The 20,190-nt window shown below is 31.0% G+C and overlaps 1 protein-coding gene across 4 annotated transcripts; it reads left to right on the forward strand.

Annotated features, from left to right (window-relative positions):
* The first annotated feature begins 2,117 nt into the window (after positions 1-2,117).
* On the forward strand, positions 2,118-14,749 carry KNAT1 (homeobox knotted-like protein). Of its 4 annotated transcripts, none has more exons than XM_078961510.1 (6): positions 2,118-2,222; positions 2,311-2,936; positions 3,042-3,173; positions 3,317-3,476; positions 13,167-13,423; positions 14,148-14,749. In XM_078961510.1, the coding sequence occupies exons 2-6, from the start codon at positions 2,571-2,573 to the stop codon at positions 14,355-14,357; spliced, it is 1,125 nt and encodes a 374-aa protein (XP_078817636.1). In that variant the 5' UTR covers positions 2,118-2,222; positions 2,311-2,570; the 3' UTR covers positions 14,358-14,749. The 4 variants fall into 4 exon arrangements, with proteins under 4 accessions (XP_078817636.1, XP_078817637.1, XP_078817635.1 ...); XM_078961511.1 differs by having other exon boundaries at positions 2,125-2,236; XM_078961509.1 differs by lacking the exon at positions 2,118-2,222 and having other exon boundaries at positions 2,229-2,936.
* The last annotated feature ends 5,441 nt before the right edge of the window (positions 14,750-20,190 follow it).

A 20,190-nucleotide genomic window follows, 5' to 3' on the forward strand; every position in this document is an offset into this window, starting at 1 on the left:
AATTTGATCTCTTTAGAGTTAAAACCATTTTGCGTTCACTTCGAGAAATGAATATTAAATGACATCTATTTTTCAAGAGCATTACCATATCATATAAAGGGGGTGTTTGGCTAAGCTTTTCTAAAATAACTTATTAGGTTCCACATCACTATAAGTTAAAAAAGTGTTTGGATTAAAATAACTTATTCCGGTGGGGAACCTCTAATACGTTATTTTTTCATAAGTTACCCTACACTTACTTATTAACTTATAAACTAATAAACTAATAAGCAATAAGATTTTTTGCCAAACACTCCCTAAATGGTTATTACTTCCATTTATACATACCCAAACCACTTGTATTGTTTATCGTCCTCTTTTTTTTCGTTTTCCTTAATTTTTTTATTAATTTAATGTCCTACTAAGTAAAATGCTAAAATATATAAATAATAGTTTATAAAAATAAACCTTTAGAATATCAAGTGTTGTGATTCAAAAGTCGATAAATAGGCCTTTGAGAATGCCAAAATATTCAGGTGTCAACTTATTCATTGTGATTTTAAACCAAGTTTGGTCACAAATTAAAACATTTTCAACGATGGTATGTAATTCAAGGATTCATATTGATTTAGATTCTCGAAACCTTAAAATATTGAACAAAATCTATATAGAACCTTATAATAAGGATAATAATCACCGTAATCAGGAAGTCCATGTGATGAAACTTGATATTATAAGGACCAATGATGAAAAAGGTTTCATTTTTAGACTAAACAAGATGAAAAATATACAAACTACCTTAATTATGTCAAATCTTGTGTTTAACCGTTCTTTATTGCAAAAGTAAGATGCCAAAATATACAAACTAATGATAATACAATGCTCTAACTAGCTCTCTTGGTTGAGTTCTTTGAACCTGCAAAGCCAACACATTAAAGAAACATAGTAAAAACCTTTTTAGGAACAAACCTGATATAATAAAGCCTTCACCCACTATATTTATAAGATAAAAATACAAAAAGTTAAAAATGATGAAATCAATTACAAGTAAGAATTAAAATAAAAACCTGTTAAGAAAGAGTCGTCTGCAAGAGAGATATTTGAATCACCATGTATTTTCTCATGGTTTCAAATTTTGAATTATCTAAAATTCAGGGAATGAGATAGAATTTGTTGAGAAATATAAGGATTCAAAACGCATGTTAAAATTTAATATTATTTTATTGATGATTACTTGTACTATTAGTTTAATGATTTGAACGTTTTAAAAAAATAATATTATTATATTCAATTTATTTTTAAAAATCGTAAGATTTTTTTTATAAGATAGTATATATATATATATATATATATATATATATATATATATATATATATATATATATAATTCATCAGTTTAGAAACCATCTTCACATTCCCTACCCTTTCAAGTTTTTTCATTGTTATGAAATTACATATATGATGTTTCTTACTATTGTTCAAGTCTTTAAATGACATCGTATACTACATAATATCGTTGATTCGTTTCCACTGTCCTTCGCTAGAAATATGGATTCTAAAAACCCGATTATATAAATTCATTTGAATAGCAGAATGGTGTGTTGATATACATATTAAGAGTAAAACCCTAAACTCATACAAAGATAAAAATAAACCATTGAATTCATGTATCTAAATTATTATTCCATTTTAAAGGACTATCCTAAATGTACAAGAATTTAGTATGGAATGTACCTTCACTTTGATTCCAGATTACTTTAAGTGACATCTCACATCTTCTTTGATAGCTCGACTCAAAAATGAATAGTCAAGAACATCACGTTCTTAACCGAGTGGTAATTTTTCCTTATCTTGAAATTTTTGGCAGTTTCGAAATATGAATTTGTTTTTCTTAATTTTTTTGTGAATATCCCTAATATTGTATAATATTTGAAATTTTTAGTATTTGTATAGATTAAATATGATATAAATATATAATATAAAATAAATTTTACATTTTATTATTTATTAAACACAAAAACAGTTTAAAACATGATAATATGATATATAATTGAATAGATTTAACATCAAATATATTGTAAAAAGTTGAAGTTTGGTGTTGGATTCGTGATCCCTAAAGAAAATGAAGGAATCTATCGTAAAATTGAAGGGGGAAAAAGGAATTAACCATGAATGAGACTATGAGAGGAGTCTCTCTCTCTCTCTCTCTCCTCCTTATCAACAAGGCTGGTCTTCCCTCATTTGTACTGCTCTCCTTGTATGATCAATTTTCAAACATTCACTTAATATTTCTTTATTCTTTCTCAATAACGTCTTGTCATACCTTTTCAGCACCACCTTCTCGCCACCACCGGTGCTCCGGCCAACTCCGCTTTGTATCAGATATAAAGAGAATAAGACATCTGCCGTCTGTGGGTTTTAAGATTCACTCTTAAGATATTTGATTTCGACTTTCATCAAACATCAACAAAAGGACAACAATTCGCCTTCTTCGATTTACAATTTGATTAGGGTTTTTCGTTTTCTGCTTCATCGATCCTTTCTTTCTCTCCCGAGCTCTTGTTCTGTAGGGTTTTTCTTGAGCAAGAGTGATGGAAGATTACATGGGCCAAATGAGAGAGAACAACAGCAGCAATAATACAGGCACACCATCTACAACTTTCTTATACGGGTCGGGTGGAGGATCGGTTCTTTCCCCAGATACCACCAATACTTCTTTGTATGGGAGAGGAGGAGGTAGTACTATAGGCGATGAAAGTAATCCTGGAGGCTTTAATCATCTTCAATATCACCATCATCATCATCCGGTGGTAAAGATCGAAAGTGGAGGTGCCCAGAAATTTCATAATTACCCTTCTGTGATGAGCTTTCATAACGAAGATGAAGCTCTTAAAGCTAAGATCATTTCCCACCCTCACTATTCCAACCTTCTTCAAGCGTACATGGACTGTCAAAAGGTGACCTAAATTCATATACTTCTCGAACTCAGAATAATTACAGGTTATATACACAATATACGTACAGCTCTTCCAGGACTAATTGTATATTCTCTATATGTATAGGTGGGAGCGCCACCGGAAGTTGCTGGGAGGCTGACGGCGGTGCGGCAAGATTACGAGGAACGACAACGGGCTAATTTACTTGATAGTGGTTGCAGAGACAACTACAAAGACCCGGAACTGGACCAGTTCATGGTATGACCGACACCTTGATCAGTGCATCTGCGCTTAATTAACACATAAGATCTATGAAGTTGATCATACGATTTACTGATAGTTTGTAATGGGGTTGTTGATTTTATGATTCTTTTTCTTTTGACACGTCAAAAATACTACAGGAAGCATATTATGATATGCTGGTGAAGTATAAAGAAGAACTCACAAGGCCAATACAAGAAGCTACGGAGTTCATGCGACGGATCGAATCTCAGCTTTCGACACTTACCATCTCCTCTTCTTCCACCAATGCTTCTCCTGGTCGGACGTTTATCTCTCCCGGTTTGTTTCTATCTTTATATCCATATACACTATACTATCTATAAAGATATATACATATGTGTTTTAGGAGAAAATGGGCTTCTTTTAAAAACCAAAAAAAAAAAAAATCAAATCTTGGGACTATATTGATCATAAAAATTTATTTTTGATTTTGGTTTTTCTTGTTTGGTATGTCTGATTTCACTTTTATTTTCAGTCTTGTGGTATATTAGTACGAAGTGTGGAAATACTAAAAGAAACTGGGAGTTTGTTTACTGTCAAATCCAGCTATTTATGGTAGTAGTGGTAGGACTGATCAGATATCGACCGTTCATTGGTCTCTTCAGTTCCAGCCAGGTTGATTTTTTTTTTTTTTTTTTTTTTTACCCAACTTTGTTACTTAGATCTTCTACTGAACTTTCACCCTCAATGAGGGAGAGAGAAAGAAAGAAAGAGTGTCACAACACAAAGTGACGCAAGTAAAAGAAAACCCTAATTAGGAATCACGGGTGTGTAGGGTAAAAGATTTCTTCTTGTTTGATAGTTATTCAGACGCGACTAATCATCATCTTAGTATGTTTTGTAGCATCAACGTTCAAAACTAAACACCCGTAGCTCATAGATGATAGAACTCACACCTTCTTAGGTTTACTTTTAACCGACAGAAAAAAATAATTTGATAATAATAAATATCACATGTTTTCCGAACAATTATTTTATAATCTTTAACATGACTGATGACGCCCTCTATTTTAATTCTTTTACAAGATAGAAACAACCATTAATCATTAAATGAAACATTACTTTATGTCCATACGTACTGCATTCTAAAATATATTCATAAAATTTCATGACATCTATATGAGTTTTCTCATTTCCAGTTTATCGGTTTTTATCAATACCCTAAATTCAGCTATACTTTTTACATAATATATGAAAATCTTTCATTCCCAACGTTCTTCATTTGTAGTACCTCGAGAGAATGGAGACATTATTCTGGTCACGTTCTCAGTCTGTGTTCGCGAGTATTTATAACCTTTTTATTTTATTAGTATCTTTGGAGATTCATTGATAATTTTTTTTATGTTGCAATAATTTATTGTAGCCTTGGAGGGATTTGAAAATTGGGGTAGACATAGGATGCTGTTCATTTCAGTGCTACCCCATGTCCATGTCCAAGTCCATGTTCCTTTTTGATTTCTTTTCATTTTGGATTTCTTTGATTTTTGTTGTCTTATATTACTAGTGTCTGCATCACATCTTCTTTTGATATTTTTAGCTTAATGATGGAAAATTCGCAGCTATATATATATATATATATATATATATATATATATATATATATATATATATATATATATATATATATATATATATATATATATATGTATTCAATCAAGTTATACGGTTTTCCTATATTTGAAACTTTTACATATGTTATTAATTTAATGCTAAAGATTTACTTTGCTGATTGTGCTCAAGCCAAACATGCATGCAAAATTGCAAACAATTAACTAGGTCTTAGATTCTTCTAATAATTTTTAAAACAAGTTATTATCTTCTTTTGTATAAATTTCTAACTTCATTTTCAGATCTGTAAGCTTTTTTCTATGACCACGATGTGAAATGACTATACACTAGGCTTTATCTATTAAGAAATGTACTATATTAACAAGTCATTGAAGAACTTCTGTTGTTCAAAATTTGTAAGTAATGTCAAGCTTTCCTTTTAAGCGGGACATTGGGACACGTGCAAGGTTGAAAGGAATATACCCTATACCTTTAATTTATGTTATTACACTACTAGAAAACGTGAAATACCGACGGTATAATCCGTCATTATTCCATCAGTGATAACCAAAGATTGCCGACGGATTGTGGGCCGTCAGGTTTTTGGTCGAGCGTAAAATATAATATACCCACAAATTAGCAAAGTGGTCTACAGATGACAAGTTCCATCGCTAAATTACCGACGGCTCTACCTTACCGACGCATTACGCATGCTTTAGTGACGGATGTCTCTTTGACCATGTTTCACTTTAATACCTACGGATAGTCAGTATACCATTATTCATATGTCGGTAATTATCAATGGATTACCGACGACCATCCCTTATTTTCGATATTTCGGTCACCAAATATCGTTTTTTCCGCTTCAATTTTTCACACTTATTATACATGAATATCTTTACTTTCACAAATATATAGCTAATATCCATCTATATATAAAGTTATGTGAATCTTTAGAATTCGTTAGCCATTTTATAATTTAACATTACAATGTCTATTAATGCATCTAATTTTGGATACACCAACATACATATATACATACACAAATTCACATACACATATACATATTCATATACATACAAACATTTACATACATATATACAAATATACATACACACAAATCGTAGACATATACATATATACATATACACAAATATTCATATGCACTATCACTTACACATTAAAATACACTTTCATATATATATATATATATATATATATATATATATATATATATATATATATATATATATATATATATATATATATATAATGATAATATTTTACACACAACTATTAAATAAAGTATATCATATAAAATGTTAAATATTTTGTTTTTAAAATAAAATAATAAAATATTTAATATTTAAACCTAAATTAATATGATTCAAGATAAATGATTTATCAATAAAACAAAAAGAAGAAACAAAAACTTCTCTCTCTTTCTATATATATATATATATATATATATATATATATATATATATATATATATATATATATATATATATATATATATATATATGTATAAAGAAAAAATACATATAGGAAATAAAAAAACATATATGTAATAAAAGAAATACATACTTTCAATATATTCATGCATATCTTTTCATGTAACAAAAACGATATACACTCTTTGAAATCATAATGTGATCATGGCTTTTAAGAAATACCCGTATGAACCTAATAAAAACTATTAACAAATGAATTTTCTTAATCAAATTAACATCTTGCAAAGTGATGTCTATCACTTTCTCGTTCGGTATAAATACACCCAAATCAAATTAGAGTTTTGTGTTTTCTCAAATCATTTTTTATCCATATTATTCTTCAAACCCTGACAATATGACATACATACAAAAACTAACATAGATTAATGTTTGTACGTTGCACATGATATGGTTATATATTTGAAATATCTACACATATATGTTATTAAAAATAACCATATCATTGTTACTAACTTTTAAATAATAAGTTTTCACTAAGTTGGTATTAAACATTATAAGTATTTTGAGTTATATAATAATATAGACACATATTAAAACCTTATAATCCAAATCGGTTATACCATTAGGCTGCATGAATAAATTATAAATATTAGAATCATGTCACCTTAATGGTGTCATTGGTCTCAATCTGTTGATTGCACTTAAATAAATTACATATAACATCGGTTTTAGTGTTGTGTTTAAATACTGTTATGGTTATTTAATTTTAAAAATAAATTATTTTTCTAACTTTTTAGTTTCGATCATCACAACTATTTCAAATATAAAAAGTTTTTTGTTTTAAAGTAACAATACTATTTATAATTTAATATTATTTTTTACTATTCTCATCTTTTGTTACTTTTAAGCTACTATTTTAAAAAGTTTTCTTACTATGAAAGATAGTTTTTTGGAATTTTTTAACTTGACAATGAAATTAGGTTTTATATTTAACACGACATTTAAATTTTTTTAACTATTCAAAAAAATAATCTTTGGACTTTATTGTGATTTAATTGACATTTTGATTTACCTTTTCCATTAAACATATTTTCAAATTATATATATATATATATATATATATATATATATATATATATATATATATATATATATATGTGTGTGTGTATATATATATATATGTATATATTAGTGTTTCAAATGTTATGATATTAAAATGATTAATTTTTCTTACAACAACATATTTAGACTAATAAATTATGTATATTAAAGCATCTCCAATGGTAAATCTATATTAGTGATTAAAAATATTTTCACATTACTATTTTATTTGTATTAACCTCTAATTAAATATTTTCTCCAATGGTTAAACTCTTTTATGACTCTTTTTATTATTTTAAAAGTTGTATCATTATCTATCTAAAATGTTACTCCCTCCGTCCCAAAATTATAGTTCATCTTTCGTTTTTGGTTTGTTCCAAAATAAAAGTTCAATTCTAAAAATAAATAACATTTTTACCAAAATACCCCTTAGTATTACTTAACCAACTAAGCATTTAATGAAATATTAAATGCAAAGTAAGAACAAAACTGCCATTTTATTATATAAAGTTACTGGTAATTAATGTTTTTCTTAATCTATGTGTTTTTTGTCTATGGACAATAATATTAGGACGGAGGGAGTATATAAAACTCTCTCGTTTAACTAATCGTTTTAAACATGTTGTATTTTAATATAAACATTCACTCACTATAAACTATTCATACACACACACACACACATATATATATATATATATATATATATATATATATATATATATAATTTGTTTATCTATAAAATTTAGATAAATAATAAATACTTAAAACTAAGTCAAATATTATTAAAGAGAAAGGGTTTAGTGTTCAAACTATCAAACTAATATATATTAAATGGCCTATAAAAATTAACAAAAAAGTCATCTTCTCCAACAATGTAAAGTTATTTTAACCACTTAGCTATAAAAAAAATCTCTCATTTGAATATGCTCTTATGTTAAAAATTAAATAGTTAACTTTAAAAATTGAAGAGTGAAGAAGTTTAAAATATTAAAAATTTTATGTATTATGTTTTAAGATTAAATGATGTATATTTGAAACAAAATGAAATATATATATATATATATATATATATATATATATATATATATATATATATATATATATATATTCTTTTCTCAAAGAAAGTAGAAACAATACATATGTGAATACATATATGCAATAAAAAATGCTAGAGTCCAATTTACTTAAATTCAATATTTTATTTATACAACATAAAGAATATACATTTATTAAACTCATAACCATTATCATAAACTTTTAAGAATACTCATAAACATATGAATAACTATTATCAAATGAATTAGTTTATACAAATTGACATTATTCAAAATCAAAATGTTGAATATCTTTTTCTTGTTTAATATAAATAGATGTCCCTAAATAGAATTTTTTGTGTGTTTTCAAATCATATTTATCTCTATTATTCTCAAAGTGTGTGTGTATATATATATATATATATATATATATATATATATATATATATATATATATATATATATATATATATGATAACCAATTATCTATTATAAATACCAATTAAATTTCATAAATTAAAAAGCTTTTAAATTATAGTGATTAATTAGTTTAAAGTTGAAAGATTTTAATATAAAATTATTTTTATGTAATTATAAAAAGGGAAATCTCCAGAAAAGTCCTAAAATTTTAGTCTAATTTATAAAAAAAGTCTCACACTAAATTTTATTTATAGAAAAGCACAGAATACCGATTAAAACTTTGAAAGAACCTTTTTCAGCCGGTTTTGCAAATTTTGTCGGTATTTTGTCCTTTTTCGTTAGTTTGCTGAAATTTTAGGACTTTTCCAAAATTACATAATAACCAAAATATTTGGGACTTTTTTGAAAATTACCATGAAATTAATGAATATTATTATTAACAAATCATTTATTAACATAAAAAAAAGTTTATTATAAAAATAGAAAATACATTTGTTGCTAATTTCTAGGAATAAATTGGTGGTCTAAGTACTCTATTACTTCCTGACCACTCAAACTCTCCATGTTCTTCCTATGCATTGTTGTGGGTATGATGGTGAAATGAACTTAGTTAGCATTCCTCTAATGTTGGTGTTCCTCTTATGTTGTTTGACCTAACTACCAACCAATACCTTACATGTTAACAATCATCAGCTAACACACGTCTACAAAATGTGAAAAGTGAACTGTGAATGATAATTTCTATGGAAACAAGTTAAGGGTTATTATCTATTTAAATTGTTATTCAAAGTTTACTTTCCGCTCTCGATAGATGTGTGTAATTTTATGGTTGTTGTCGGGTAATATTTGGAGGTTAGGTGGTAGTTAAGTTAACGAACATAATGAAAGATCTATATGTTCGTGTAATGATATTTTCTAATAACACGTGATCATATAGCATCATGCCTAATAGCAAGTAGATACTTGTTGATTGTGTATTAATAAATATGATCAACTCTTGTATTGGTCACGCTTAACAGAGTACTTCTCACTATGACACTCACAACGATACATAGAAAGAATATAAAGACTTTGAAGTGGTCAACAAACAATAGAGAAGTACATAGTCGATCATTCTATTCCTAGAAATTAGCAACAAATGTATTTAGTTTGTTTATTAAAGAAAAATTATGTTTATAAATGATTTGTTAATAATAAAATCCATTAATTCAATAGTAATTTTCAAAAAAAGTCCCAATATTTTGGTTATCGGGTAATTTTCAGAAAAGTCTTAATATTTTGAGCAAACTAACAAAAAATGACAGAATACCGGTTAAATCTTTGAAACCAGCCAAAAAGGTTTTTTTCGAACTTTTAGCCGATAGTCTGTGCTTTTCTGTAAACAAAAATTAGTTCGGAACTTTTTCATAAATTAGACTAAAATTTGAGGATTTTTCTAGATATTTCCCTTATGTAAAAATGAATTTTGAGATCTACTGCTTAACATTAATTTTTAATCAAGTAATTAAGTATTATAAATGAAACTAATCCTCTTTAATAAATGAAAGTAACTTTGTCACTTGTCAATCTCTCATCAATTTTGATACTTGTCATTTTATGATATTTTTTAAATAAATAATATCCACATGTCAATTTATGAGTTTTTTCAATTTTTAAAATTGAAACACCACATAATACTTTTACTTATATATATGTAAAGTATTAAATGTAATAAATATGATAGTAAATTGTAATTAATATGTTTGTTTATTTATTATTTTAAAATATTATTTTAAAACTACTTATTATTTATATTTTAATATTTAATCAACCGGTATAATATACGAGTTTTATATCTAGTTAAGTAATCTAAGTGAAAAAGCTTTGTTCAATTGTGTTAATTAAATAATATAAGTTTAAGATTTACATATCAAATCAATAAATTGTCAAAATTAAGCATATTTGCTATTCAACCTACTATAGATATTCCTAAATATAATCTTACCTTATTAGAATACGATCATGATCCATAGTTATAAACAATAAGTACCAATGTGATACGTCATATTAAATAAACTTATCTAGAAAAAGTTTAGATCATATTTGTGTAATAAAGTAATTTTTAGATGAAATATGCACATACGCTTAATATAGGACAATCTAAAGACAATAATATGTCTAGAGGATAAGATATCTAGGCTTGCTTTTCGAGAAATTTGACATTTATTTTTGTGTGGCCGTGAATTCAAGCTCCCTTTCTTGTATCTAGGCTTGCCTCTCGAGGATAATACGTTTACATATTTAAATGGTGCCTTCATATGATCAATAAATTTAATAGGAAATGTCTAAATGGAAGGCCAGGGCTTTGCTAAATTAGTCCTTGAAATCCTTGGAACATACTTCTCCTCTAGTTGTAAAGCAATTAATTTGCTAGAGATCATAATAAGGGATCTTCTTTTTGGAAAGGGATATTAGGGAAAATTTTCTTTGGTTGAATGGAGTAAAATTATGAGCTTAAAAGGTTAAAGGGGGGTTAGGGAAAATTTCTTAGGTTGAATGGAGTAAAATTATGAGCTTGAAAAGTCGAAGGGGGGTTAGGGAAAATTTCTTTGGTTGAATGGAGTAAACATGGCCATAGGTCGATTTTATTGAAAGACAAAGCCGATGTTGTAGATGATCACCCCTATTGTTCCATTTAGTGTGAACTCGGCCATGCAGCGCCTAAGCAGTTTTAGACGCACTGGGAAGGGTGGAATGTTAAATTTAGGTATATCTGTTTGAGAAGAAACTTGTGGTACTTTGAGGGTACTGTAGGAGTCGTTAGGAAACAATGTTATTTATCGGCATAGGTTGTAGGCAGTGTCATCGATGGCCATACGGAAGAAAGAGTACAAGCACAAGCATTACTTCTTCCTTTGTAAATTATTATTAAGCAAAGAGTTTCCCATAAGAAGTTTTATACATTCACTTCCCCAAAACAATTAGAGCATTTTTGGAAGCTCATCAAATCAATAAAAAGCTTTCAATTGATCTCCAAACAACCCAAAATCAATATTTTCTAGCATAACTTGATAGCTCATGTCTGTGACTTGTGTTTAGCATGCACTAAGCAGAGAATGCCATCCCTATACCCGTAAGAGCGAGGCAACCTAGTGTTTACATTCCTGTCGGATTTCTAATGTAGGTAACGCTGAAAGGAGTGCTTAATGTGTCAAAGCATCTCCACCTCATCACAACCAAACTCCACCAACACCTCAGGCTATACAGAATGGTATAGTTTTTGTCACCTTAGAGGAAATGACAAGGAAAACTCAATAATGACTTGGGGGTGAACACCACCCCTATATTGTATTGTTGTGACCTCTAATGAGTGTTGCTTCGAAGAGTTACAATAGAGAGAGATAGAAAGTTTTGATTTTTTTGTGTTGTTGGGATGAAAAAAACCTAATGAAAATGGTGGATATTTCCTAAAGTGAGTAAGGGTTAGTACGGAAGTTGTGAAGCTGATGTGGCACTCAGGTGTTCACTTTTTAAGTAAAAACATTATGACCCACTTCAAATAGCCTCATAGCCAAAGAGGATACTCGTACACGTGGTGAAGGAGAGAAAAAGGGAGGAAGAAGAGATAGAGAAAGAGAGGGTATTCTTCTCTCTCCCTTGTAATTGTCTATAACGCAACTCACGCCATACCGCGACTACAGAGGTCTGGAAATGGTGTTCAGGCGTGAAAGAATATGCCAAATCAGCCTTACGCGACCATTCCTTTCAGTGTAAAGGTTGTAGATCGTGATTGGCTAGCTTGGTTAAGCAACCCAATCTTAGTTTCTCCCTATTATACTTGTTCCTTAATGTTCTCTATTGGTGAGCTTCTTTGTAGGTTATTGTTTTTTTTAATAAATTGGTGAGTTTCAAAAGGAAATACTCTTTTTCCACAATGAAAAACATTTGAAATTAATAAAATGGCAAGAAACAAGAATTTAATTACAATTTAAGCTTCACTTGTTTCACCTATGGATACTAAAATCATGGAGAACTCCAACTACATTGGAAATCTTCACTATCGAACTAGACTTGAAAAAGTTTAATTGCATGTCATACACTCACATTAACTAGCGTTTCCTCTTCAATTTCTTATTTAAAGTCGCCTAAAATTTTCATTATGTTTGAGTTTCTTCTTAAACCATTAATACTTGTTAATTAATATTCATGTTTTTGATATGCGGTTTAAAATTTTCATTCCTCTTCTAATTTATATTGAAGTCTAATATGACGGTCATAATTGATTATTCAAAGTTCTGTTTACAATGCTCAGATGAGCCTTAAATTGTGAAATCGAGTATGTTTTTAGGTCTTATGTGGATGGGTACTTACCCTTCTCTTTGTGCTTACATGTTTATTTACTTTTGTTGACACCTATTTTTGTGTTTGAACAGATGATAGTAAATGCGAGGTGATTGGTTCATCAGATGAAGAACAAGAAAACAGCGGTGGAGAAACAGAACTTCCTGAAATTGATCCACGAGCTGAAGATCGTGAATTAAAGAATCACTTGTTGAGAAAGTATAGTGGCTACTTAAGTAGTCTCAAGCAAGAACTTTCCAAGAAAAAGAAGAAAGGGAAATTACCGAAAGAAGCCCGACAAAAGCTTTTAAGCTGGTGGGAATTACACTACAAGTGGCCTTATCCTTCGGTAAGTGAATCTCTTCTCAATTTTGGATTCCTTCCCTTTGTTGAAAATCCAACGAAAATGAAATTTTCGTTCTCTCCTCTGTGTTCGCCACTTCCCAACAAAATTCAACTTGTGTCGTTTCAAATGTCTTTCATTTTATATGTTGAGAAATAATAAGTAGACACTCCCAATATGGCTTATTTGATCTTTTTATGTTTTGTGGTAAGCATCTTGGTGTAGTTGTATCTTGTTATATATGTTGAGCAATTAGAAGTAGATACTCCCCATATGGCTTATTTAATATTTTTATGTTTTGTGGTAAGCATGTTATGTAACTTTATCTTTGTTAGAACCTTCAAACCATTGACATAGTATATTTTTCTAATAATATGATTCATGACTAGTAGAAATATGGGATAATGCTTGAAAATTCAATAGCAATAACAAAATAAAGAAGAAAAAGTGTGCTAAGAATCATAACTGATATACTTGTCTTAATCCTAACCATCCTCTATCATCATGCATCCACCACTAGCCATCACTTTCAACCACTAATATCAATTGCTAACCAAAACATTCAGAACCACATTTGACATAAAGATGCATACGTAAAGCAAGGCCCACAAACTAAAGATGTAACAATATATAAACACACACACAAAAGCCATTAATGAATGCACATATTTGTAGTTGTCGTACATGGATGAATCTATTTCTTGGTATTTTCTTAATATTGATAATACAGGAGTCGGAGAAGGTAGCATTGGCAGAATCGACAGGGTTGGACCAGAAACAGATAAATAATTGGTTTATCAATCAAAGGAAGAGACATTGGAAACCTTCAGAGGACATGCAATTTATGGTTATGGATGGGCTTCATCCACAAAATGTTGCTACTACTCTCTACATGGAAGGACACTACATGGGTGAAGGTCCTTACAGATTGGGTCCTTGAGTGATCCAAACCAAAACGAGAATATATCATATGTTTGTGGTTTAGACATAGAGGTATGCATTCTTGAGTGGCACTTGTGTTGTGCATAGTTGAAAAGCCTAGGCCTGGGTAATTCTACCATAGCGTAATACCTATCATATTTGTATCCCTTATATGTCTCGTATTTTTAGGCATGTTGATATGTTCTTGGAAAGACCTTATGCATAACAACATTGTACGTACTATATGGCTGCATAGGGTCATCCAAGTGTCATAATCGCACTCCGCGGAGTGCATATATTTATTTATATCTTCTTTTAATTAATAATTGCATGCATGTAATAGCTAGGGTGATGTTTGGAATTGTGTATATTATTTTGTATAAGGATAATAAAAGTTGTGTTTATTGATAACTTGAACTCTTTTTCTTTTTTAAATTTTCGTTGGAATTTCTAGAATGACCTTTATCTTCCTTTTTCTTTATCAATGATTTTAGCTTGGCCTTTTTGTTCATGAAAAGGAATGTATTCTCTGGTGCATGTTGTGATGAGATTTCTAAGAAACACACTAATTAAATAACCTTTTTTTATAACGTTAATTAAAATGCTTTCAAACTATTCAGGTGTCTCATGTTTATATTGCTTTATTTTAACAGCAAGCAACAACATTCAAAGGCTTTTTTTATTAAACATCATACAATAATTAGGGATGTCAAAAAATTCTGTGGGGTTTCCGTCCCGTATGAGAACATTTGGGCCACTTTTTCTTTTTGGGTATGGTATTTCATTAGTTCTACAACGTCCCAAAAATTATAAAGAATTTTTTTGATTTTAAAACAGACTAACAATTTAAATCTTTGTTTAAAATTCATTGAATAACATTTGATTGATAAAAACCACACATTATCATAGTTAAGTTCACAAAATTGCGGAAATGAATATCTTTGATGCGCGTATACAGTTCCACCGAGTTCTTCTCACTGCAAAATGTTTAATCAACAACTGTAAGCATAAAACTTAGTGAGTTCCCCAATACACCACATATTCCACCATACATACAATGCATCCACAAAAAGTGTTCGTCTCTAGCGCCGACTTGCCAAATCTCATATCTACATTAACATATGTAGAAATCATATATGAAATAATGGGTCTACTCCAACCCCAAGTGAAAGCTATGGGCCAAATCATAGTCTTACAGTCATATCCTACCATAGGCCAAATCATGGTCTTTCCTTGCAATGTTGAGGGGCAAATCCTAATCTTACATATAACTGTCATGGGCTAGATCTTGGTCTTCCATACAATTTCTAAGAGCAACATCCTGCTCTTTCATACAATTTCCAGGGTCAGATCCTGGTCTTTCATACAATTTCAGGGGCTAGATCTTGGTCTTTCATACAACTGATGAAGTCATATGTAGTTAGGGGTCAGATAAACAGTTGAACAGATGATCCACCCAAGAGTGAACAATCAGACAAGAAATTCACAATAAGGCATTAGACCAAGAGTTCTCAAGCTATCCAACTTAAACTACATACAACCAATGCTATCATTACTATATAATCATGTAACATAAACCAACATATTACATTCCCTTGGAAACTAACCTTCCATAGTTACCTTGCCATTGACTACTTCTTAGCTAAGTCCTTTGTTGTTCAAACCTACCTAATCCTGATCAACATGCAAGACCCTACCAGGCTAGCATACCAAGATACTATGTGTTCTAATTACACGTACATAATAAGGAGTTATCCTAGCTAAGTAGCATACTTGTACTCTAATAGTACCTCTAGCCTACCATGTAAAGGATATACAATGGGATATGTGGCGTAGTGAGAAACTCACCTGAAATGAAGAGCTAGAGAAGCACAACAACACTCTTACACCTTGCACTGTTCAATCCCGCAAACCGAATAACATCAAAATAGATAAACACTCAATCAACAATCCAAATCCTCCAAGTTTTTACCCTAAGTCAAATTGGTTAAAACTTAACAGTCAAGTGAGTCAACGCTCACCACAGCGTGGAGAAATCTTCGTCATGTCATGAGTATGTTCAGACAAAATAGTCGACAAGTAGGAAATCACCACGTCGTGGGCAAGTTATGACAAAACAAGAAGTTGAACTCCACCATGTCGTGGCAAGTCCTTGGCCACGTCGTGATCACTGGCAGAAGCCATTTTTCCTCATTAAGGACTTAGTCCATTAATCCCTTTGCTTTAGCTTTCCAGAAGGCTTCCTCGCCCTCAAATGAACCATAAAAATCCTTACTTTATGGGAATGCATGTCCAGTGCATTTCTCTCCCAAAACTAGGTCAGAATAGAGTACGAAATGGGATCAAGACTTAATGCATGGTACCAATCAACATGGAAGTATAGATCTGAAACATAGGATGACCTAGGGACCTCAAGAAGTGATAAAGTTGCCCACTTGGTCAAAAACAAACCATTCATATCAACATTACATGAAAGAAAAGAGCTCAAAAGTCTAGATCTACAAGGATGAACCATAAATGTGAGAACTTTGTGACTTACCCAAGTCAAGAAAATGCACCAAGAAATGGAGACAAGATGCTAGTTGATACTTTGCTTAACAAAGCCTTCCTTCAGCTCAAAAGACAAGAAGAGAGGCTAGCATTTCAATATAGAAGGGTGGTGGTTGGGGGAAATGACCTAAACTTAGAGATAAGGCCTTTAAATATGGAGGAAACCCTAAAAATTATGGGATTAGGCTGCAACAGCTGCCACATCATGGAAAAGGAGCCAAACGCGCTCTTTATTAAATTGCCATGGTGTTTTCCAAAACCCATAACTTTGACCCATATAAGTATTTAGCGGATCCATTCTGGAAAACAGGCGTTAAAACTCTCCCCCACTTAAAATAGATTTTGTCCTCGAAATTTGTCCTTATAATGTATTCTTAAAGTGCCCTCCAATCCCCTTGTGGGTTCTTTGATTCCACTCCTTCTTACACAAGTCGATGTTAATTTTAAATACTATAATCTACAGCTACAAACACAAGTATTTCCAAAACTAGGCGTATATGCCAAACCCGAGCGGAAACTCCCAAAGGTCAAAATCATATTTTTTGTAAGACTGGAACACTGCTCTAAACGGACGTTTACTTTAAACCCAAAATTAGATTCAATCCTTAATGATAAATATGCGACCTGACGAAGAAACAAACCCTAACACATCACGACTAACCAACATCGAGAAGAGATGACTTCTTCGTCCATAACTTGAAGACTCTAATATCATGTTTGGCTTCTAGGAAGACAAGGCACTCTCGTACATCGACCATGCTGACCAAAAACTCATAGATCTGATCCGACCAAGACCTTCTCAGCCATATGCCATCCTACTAATAATTGAAGAATGAAATCCACAACCAACCACTAAAACCAACAACCTCACAAACAGAAACAAAACCAAAGTTTCTAAACAAAATCCCAACAGACAAAGGCTAACCTAGCCTATACATCAACATGCATCTAACAGTCTTTACATCTAAACGAGGGAAGACTAACAAACTAGCAAACAATCAATGACAAGTATGTTTCAACCCAAGTGAAGGTTGTGGTCGTCCTACAGTCTTACAATCACTCTTGACCTAGCTTAGCTAACAGTATATTTCAACCATGTGAATTATATGGTTCTCCCACAATTTTACAATCACTTTCGTCCTATTTTACCCAATGGTCTATTTCAACCATGTGAATTATGTGGTCCTCCCCCAATATTACAATAAGTTATATCCTATTTCAGCCATGTGACTGTTGTGATCCTCCCATAGTCTTACAATCACTTCCGGCCTATTTCATCCATGTGAATGGTGTGCTCCTCCCACAGTTTTACAATCACTTCCCTACTTTCTATGGGCTCCCCCATCGTCTTTCAATCACAACTTCAAAGATTACAAGAAAAACTGACACGATTCGGACCTTTAGCTACTAGACCCTATCATATGTCCGAGTTGTGCTTCGAAACATAAAGCCTTCATCAGACAAGAATAGACATAGTGTCCCTCATATAACCCTCAAACTGATCCTAATCACTAACCATAACTTTCACCGCCAAAGATGTTTCAAACCTTCAGATAAGATAACCTTGAATCATCATCATCTTCTTCCTTGGTCACAACTGACTACAAAACAATATCCCATGTGTAAGCTTCATTACTATCAATGACTTGGACATGTTATCCTTTTCCCTTGTATAAGAAACTTTAGGGATGACCTGATCTCTAAAATCCTTCCATTCAAACAAGTAATTCTCCCCTACTTGGAATTGATTAAACTCCGTTGTCTTCATAACCAATCAAAATTTTCGGGTCAACTCAAAACTTTACCACTGGGTTCCTAACAAACCCAAATGACATCCAAAGGAAAAAATAGAATCCAAATCCTTCAAGCAAAATTTGAGAGTTCCAACACCCATCCACAACCCCACAACTAGCACACAATCCAATCATAAATAATTTACTCAAAACAGAACTAGAGTTGATTAAGACAATATCATTCAATAGATCATCCAATATTACACTGAGACAACGAAAACATAAATAAAATAAAATAAAGACACCAAGGAATTTTTCATACGTCCAAACTGAAGAAAACTCATCAATCAAATCCTAGCTCATAGAACTCCAGTTGTCCCATGTCGTCCATCTGGTAAATAAAATTAAACTGAAAATACCTGATATAGATAAAAAAAATAAGAAAATGGAAAATATGGATGATAATTAACTAAAATCAAAATAAAATATGCTTAAATAAACAATAAAAATAAGTAAATAAAATGAACCTATCAGTTATATAGCATAATGAGCTTGGCACTATTTTTTAGTCCGAAATTTTTCACAACAATAGGTCAATTCCATCTAAAAAACGATAAGGTACATAATATTTAAAAGATCTTTAGATAATGATTAGTAATTTTATAAATGAAACTGATGGGTTTTCTAGCATCTATACACACTAGTTATGGCAACGGAAACATATTAAAAATCATATGTGTACATACACCTTAATGGATCTAGGTTTATTCTTTTATAGCAACCTACTTAGAAAAACTATAAAATTACTACACTCTTTTGGATTTTGATCTTTTGGTAGACTCCTTGATCTTCTACATGTGTGTACCTTGGTCCTTCTTCTGATCATCTTGGCCATCGATGTCTTGATCTCATTACTCAACGCATCATTATCTCTTGTCATGTCATCTTTGATGAAGACCATTTCCCTTTCTCATACTTTCATGCTAAATCATTAGTCTTTGATTATGACCTTTTTCTCTCTATTAACACTCCTCCCCCTCTCCTACACATGTCACACCTCATTACACTGGGATACAGGATACTATTACTCTTATCAATACCTCTTTTCCTTCCATTTCTCTTAGTATTAGTTCTGATTCTACTACCACACCTCACCCATCACCTTTTTCCTTTCATCCCCTTCCCTCACCTTCTCACGTTATGGTCACTCGATCTCATACTTGGTCTCTCAGACCGCGTCAAATATTCAATTTATCTACCACCTCTGATATTTCTCCTATCCCTCACTCTACTACTAAAGCTCTTTGTGATCCCAACTGGAAAGTTGTCATGGATTTTGAAATGTTAACTCTCCTATTTGATCAAACTTGGGAGCTTGTTCCCCCTCATCCTCGAGCTAACATTATGGGTTATCGTTGGCATTACAATCACAAATTTGATAGCAAAGATAATTTTGATCGTTACAAAGCTCATCTTGTTGCTTAGGGTTTCTCTCAACTTCCTGGTTTGGATTTTGATGACACGTTCAGTCCTGTTGTCAAACCAGCCACCATTCGTACCATTCTCAAC

This window comes from Lactuca saligna, chromosome 6 (genome assembly GCF_052625555.1).
Source record: "Lactuca saligna cultivar CGN05327 chromosome 6, ASM5262555v1, whole genome shotgun sequence".
Classification (NCBI taxonomy): domain Eukaryota; kingdom Viridiplantae; phylum Streptophyta; class Magnoliopsida; order Asterales; family Asteraceae; genus Lactuca; species Lactuca saligna.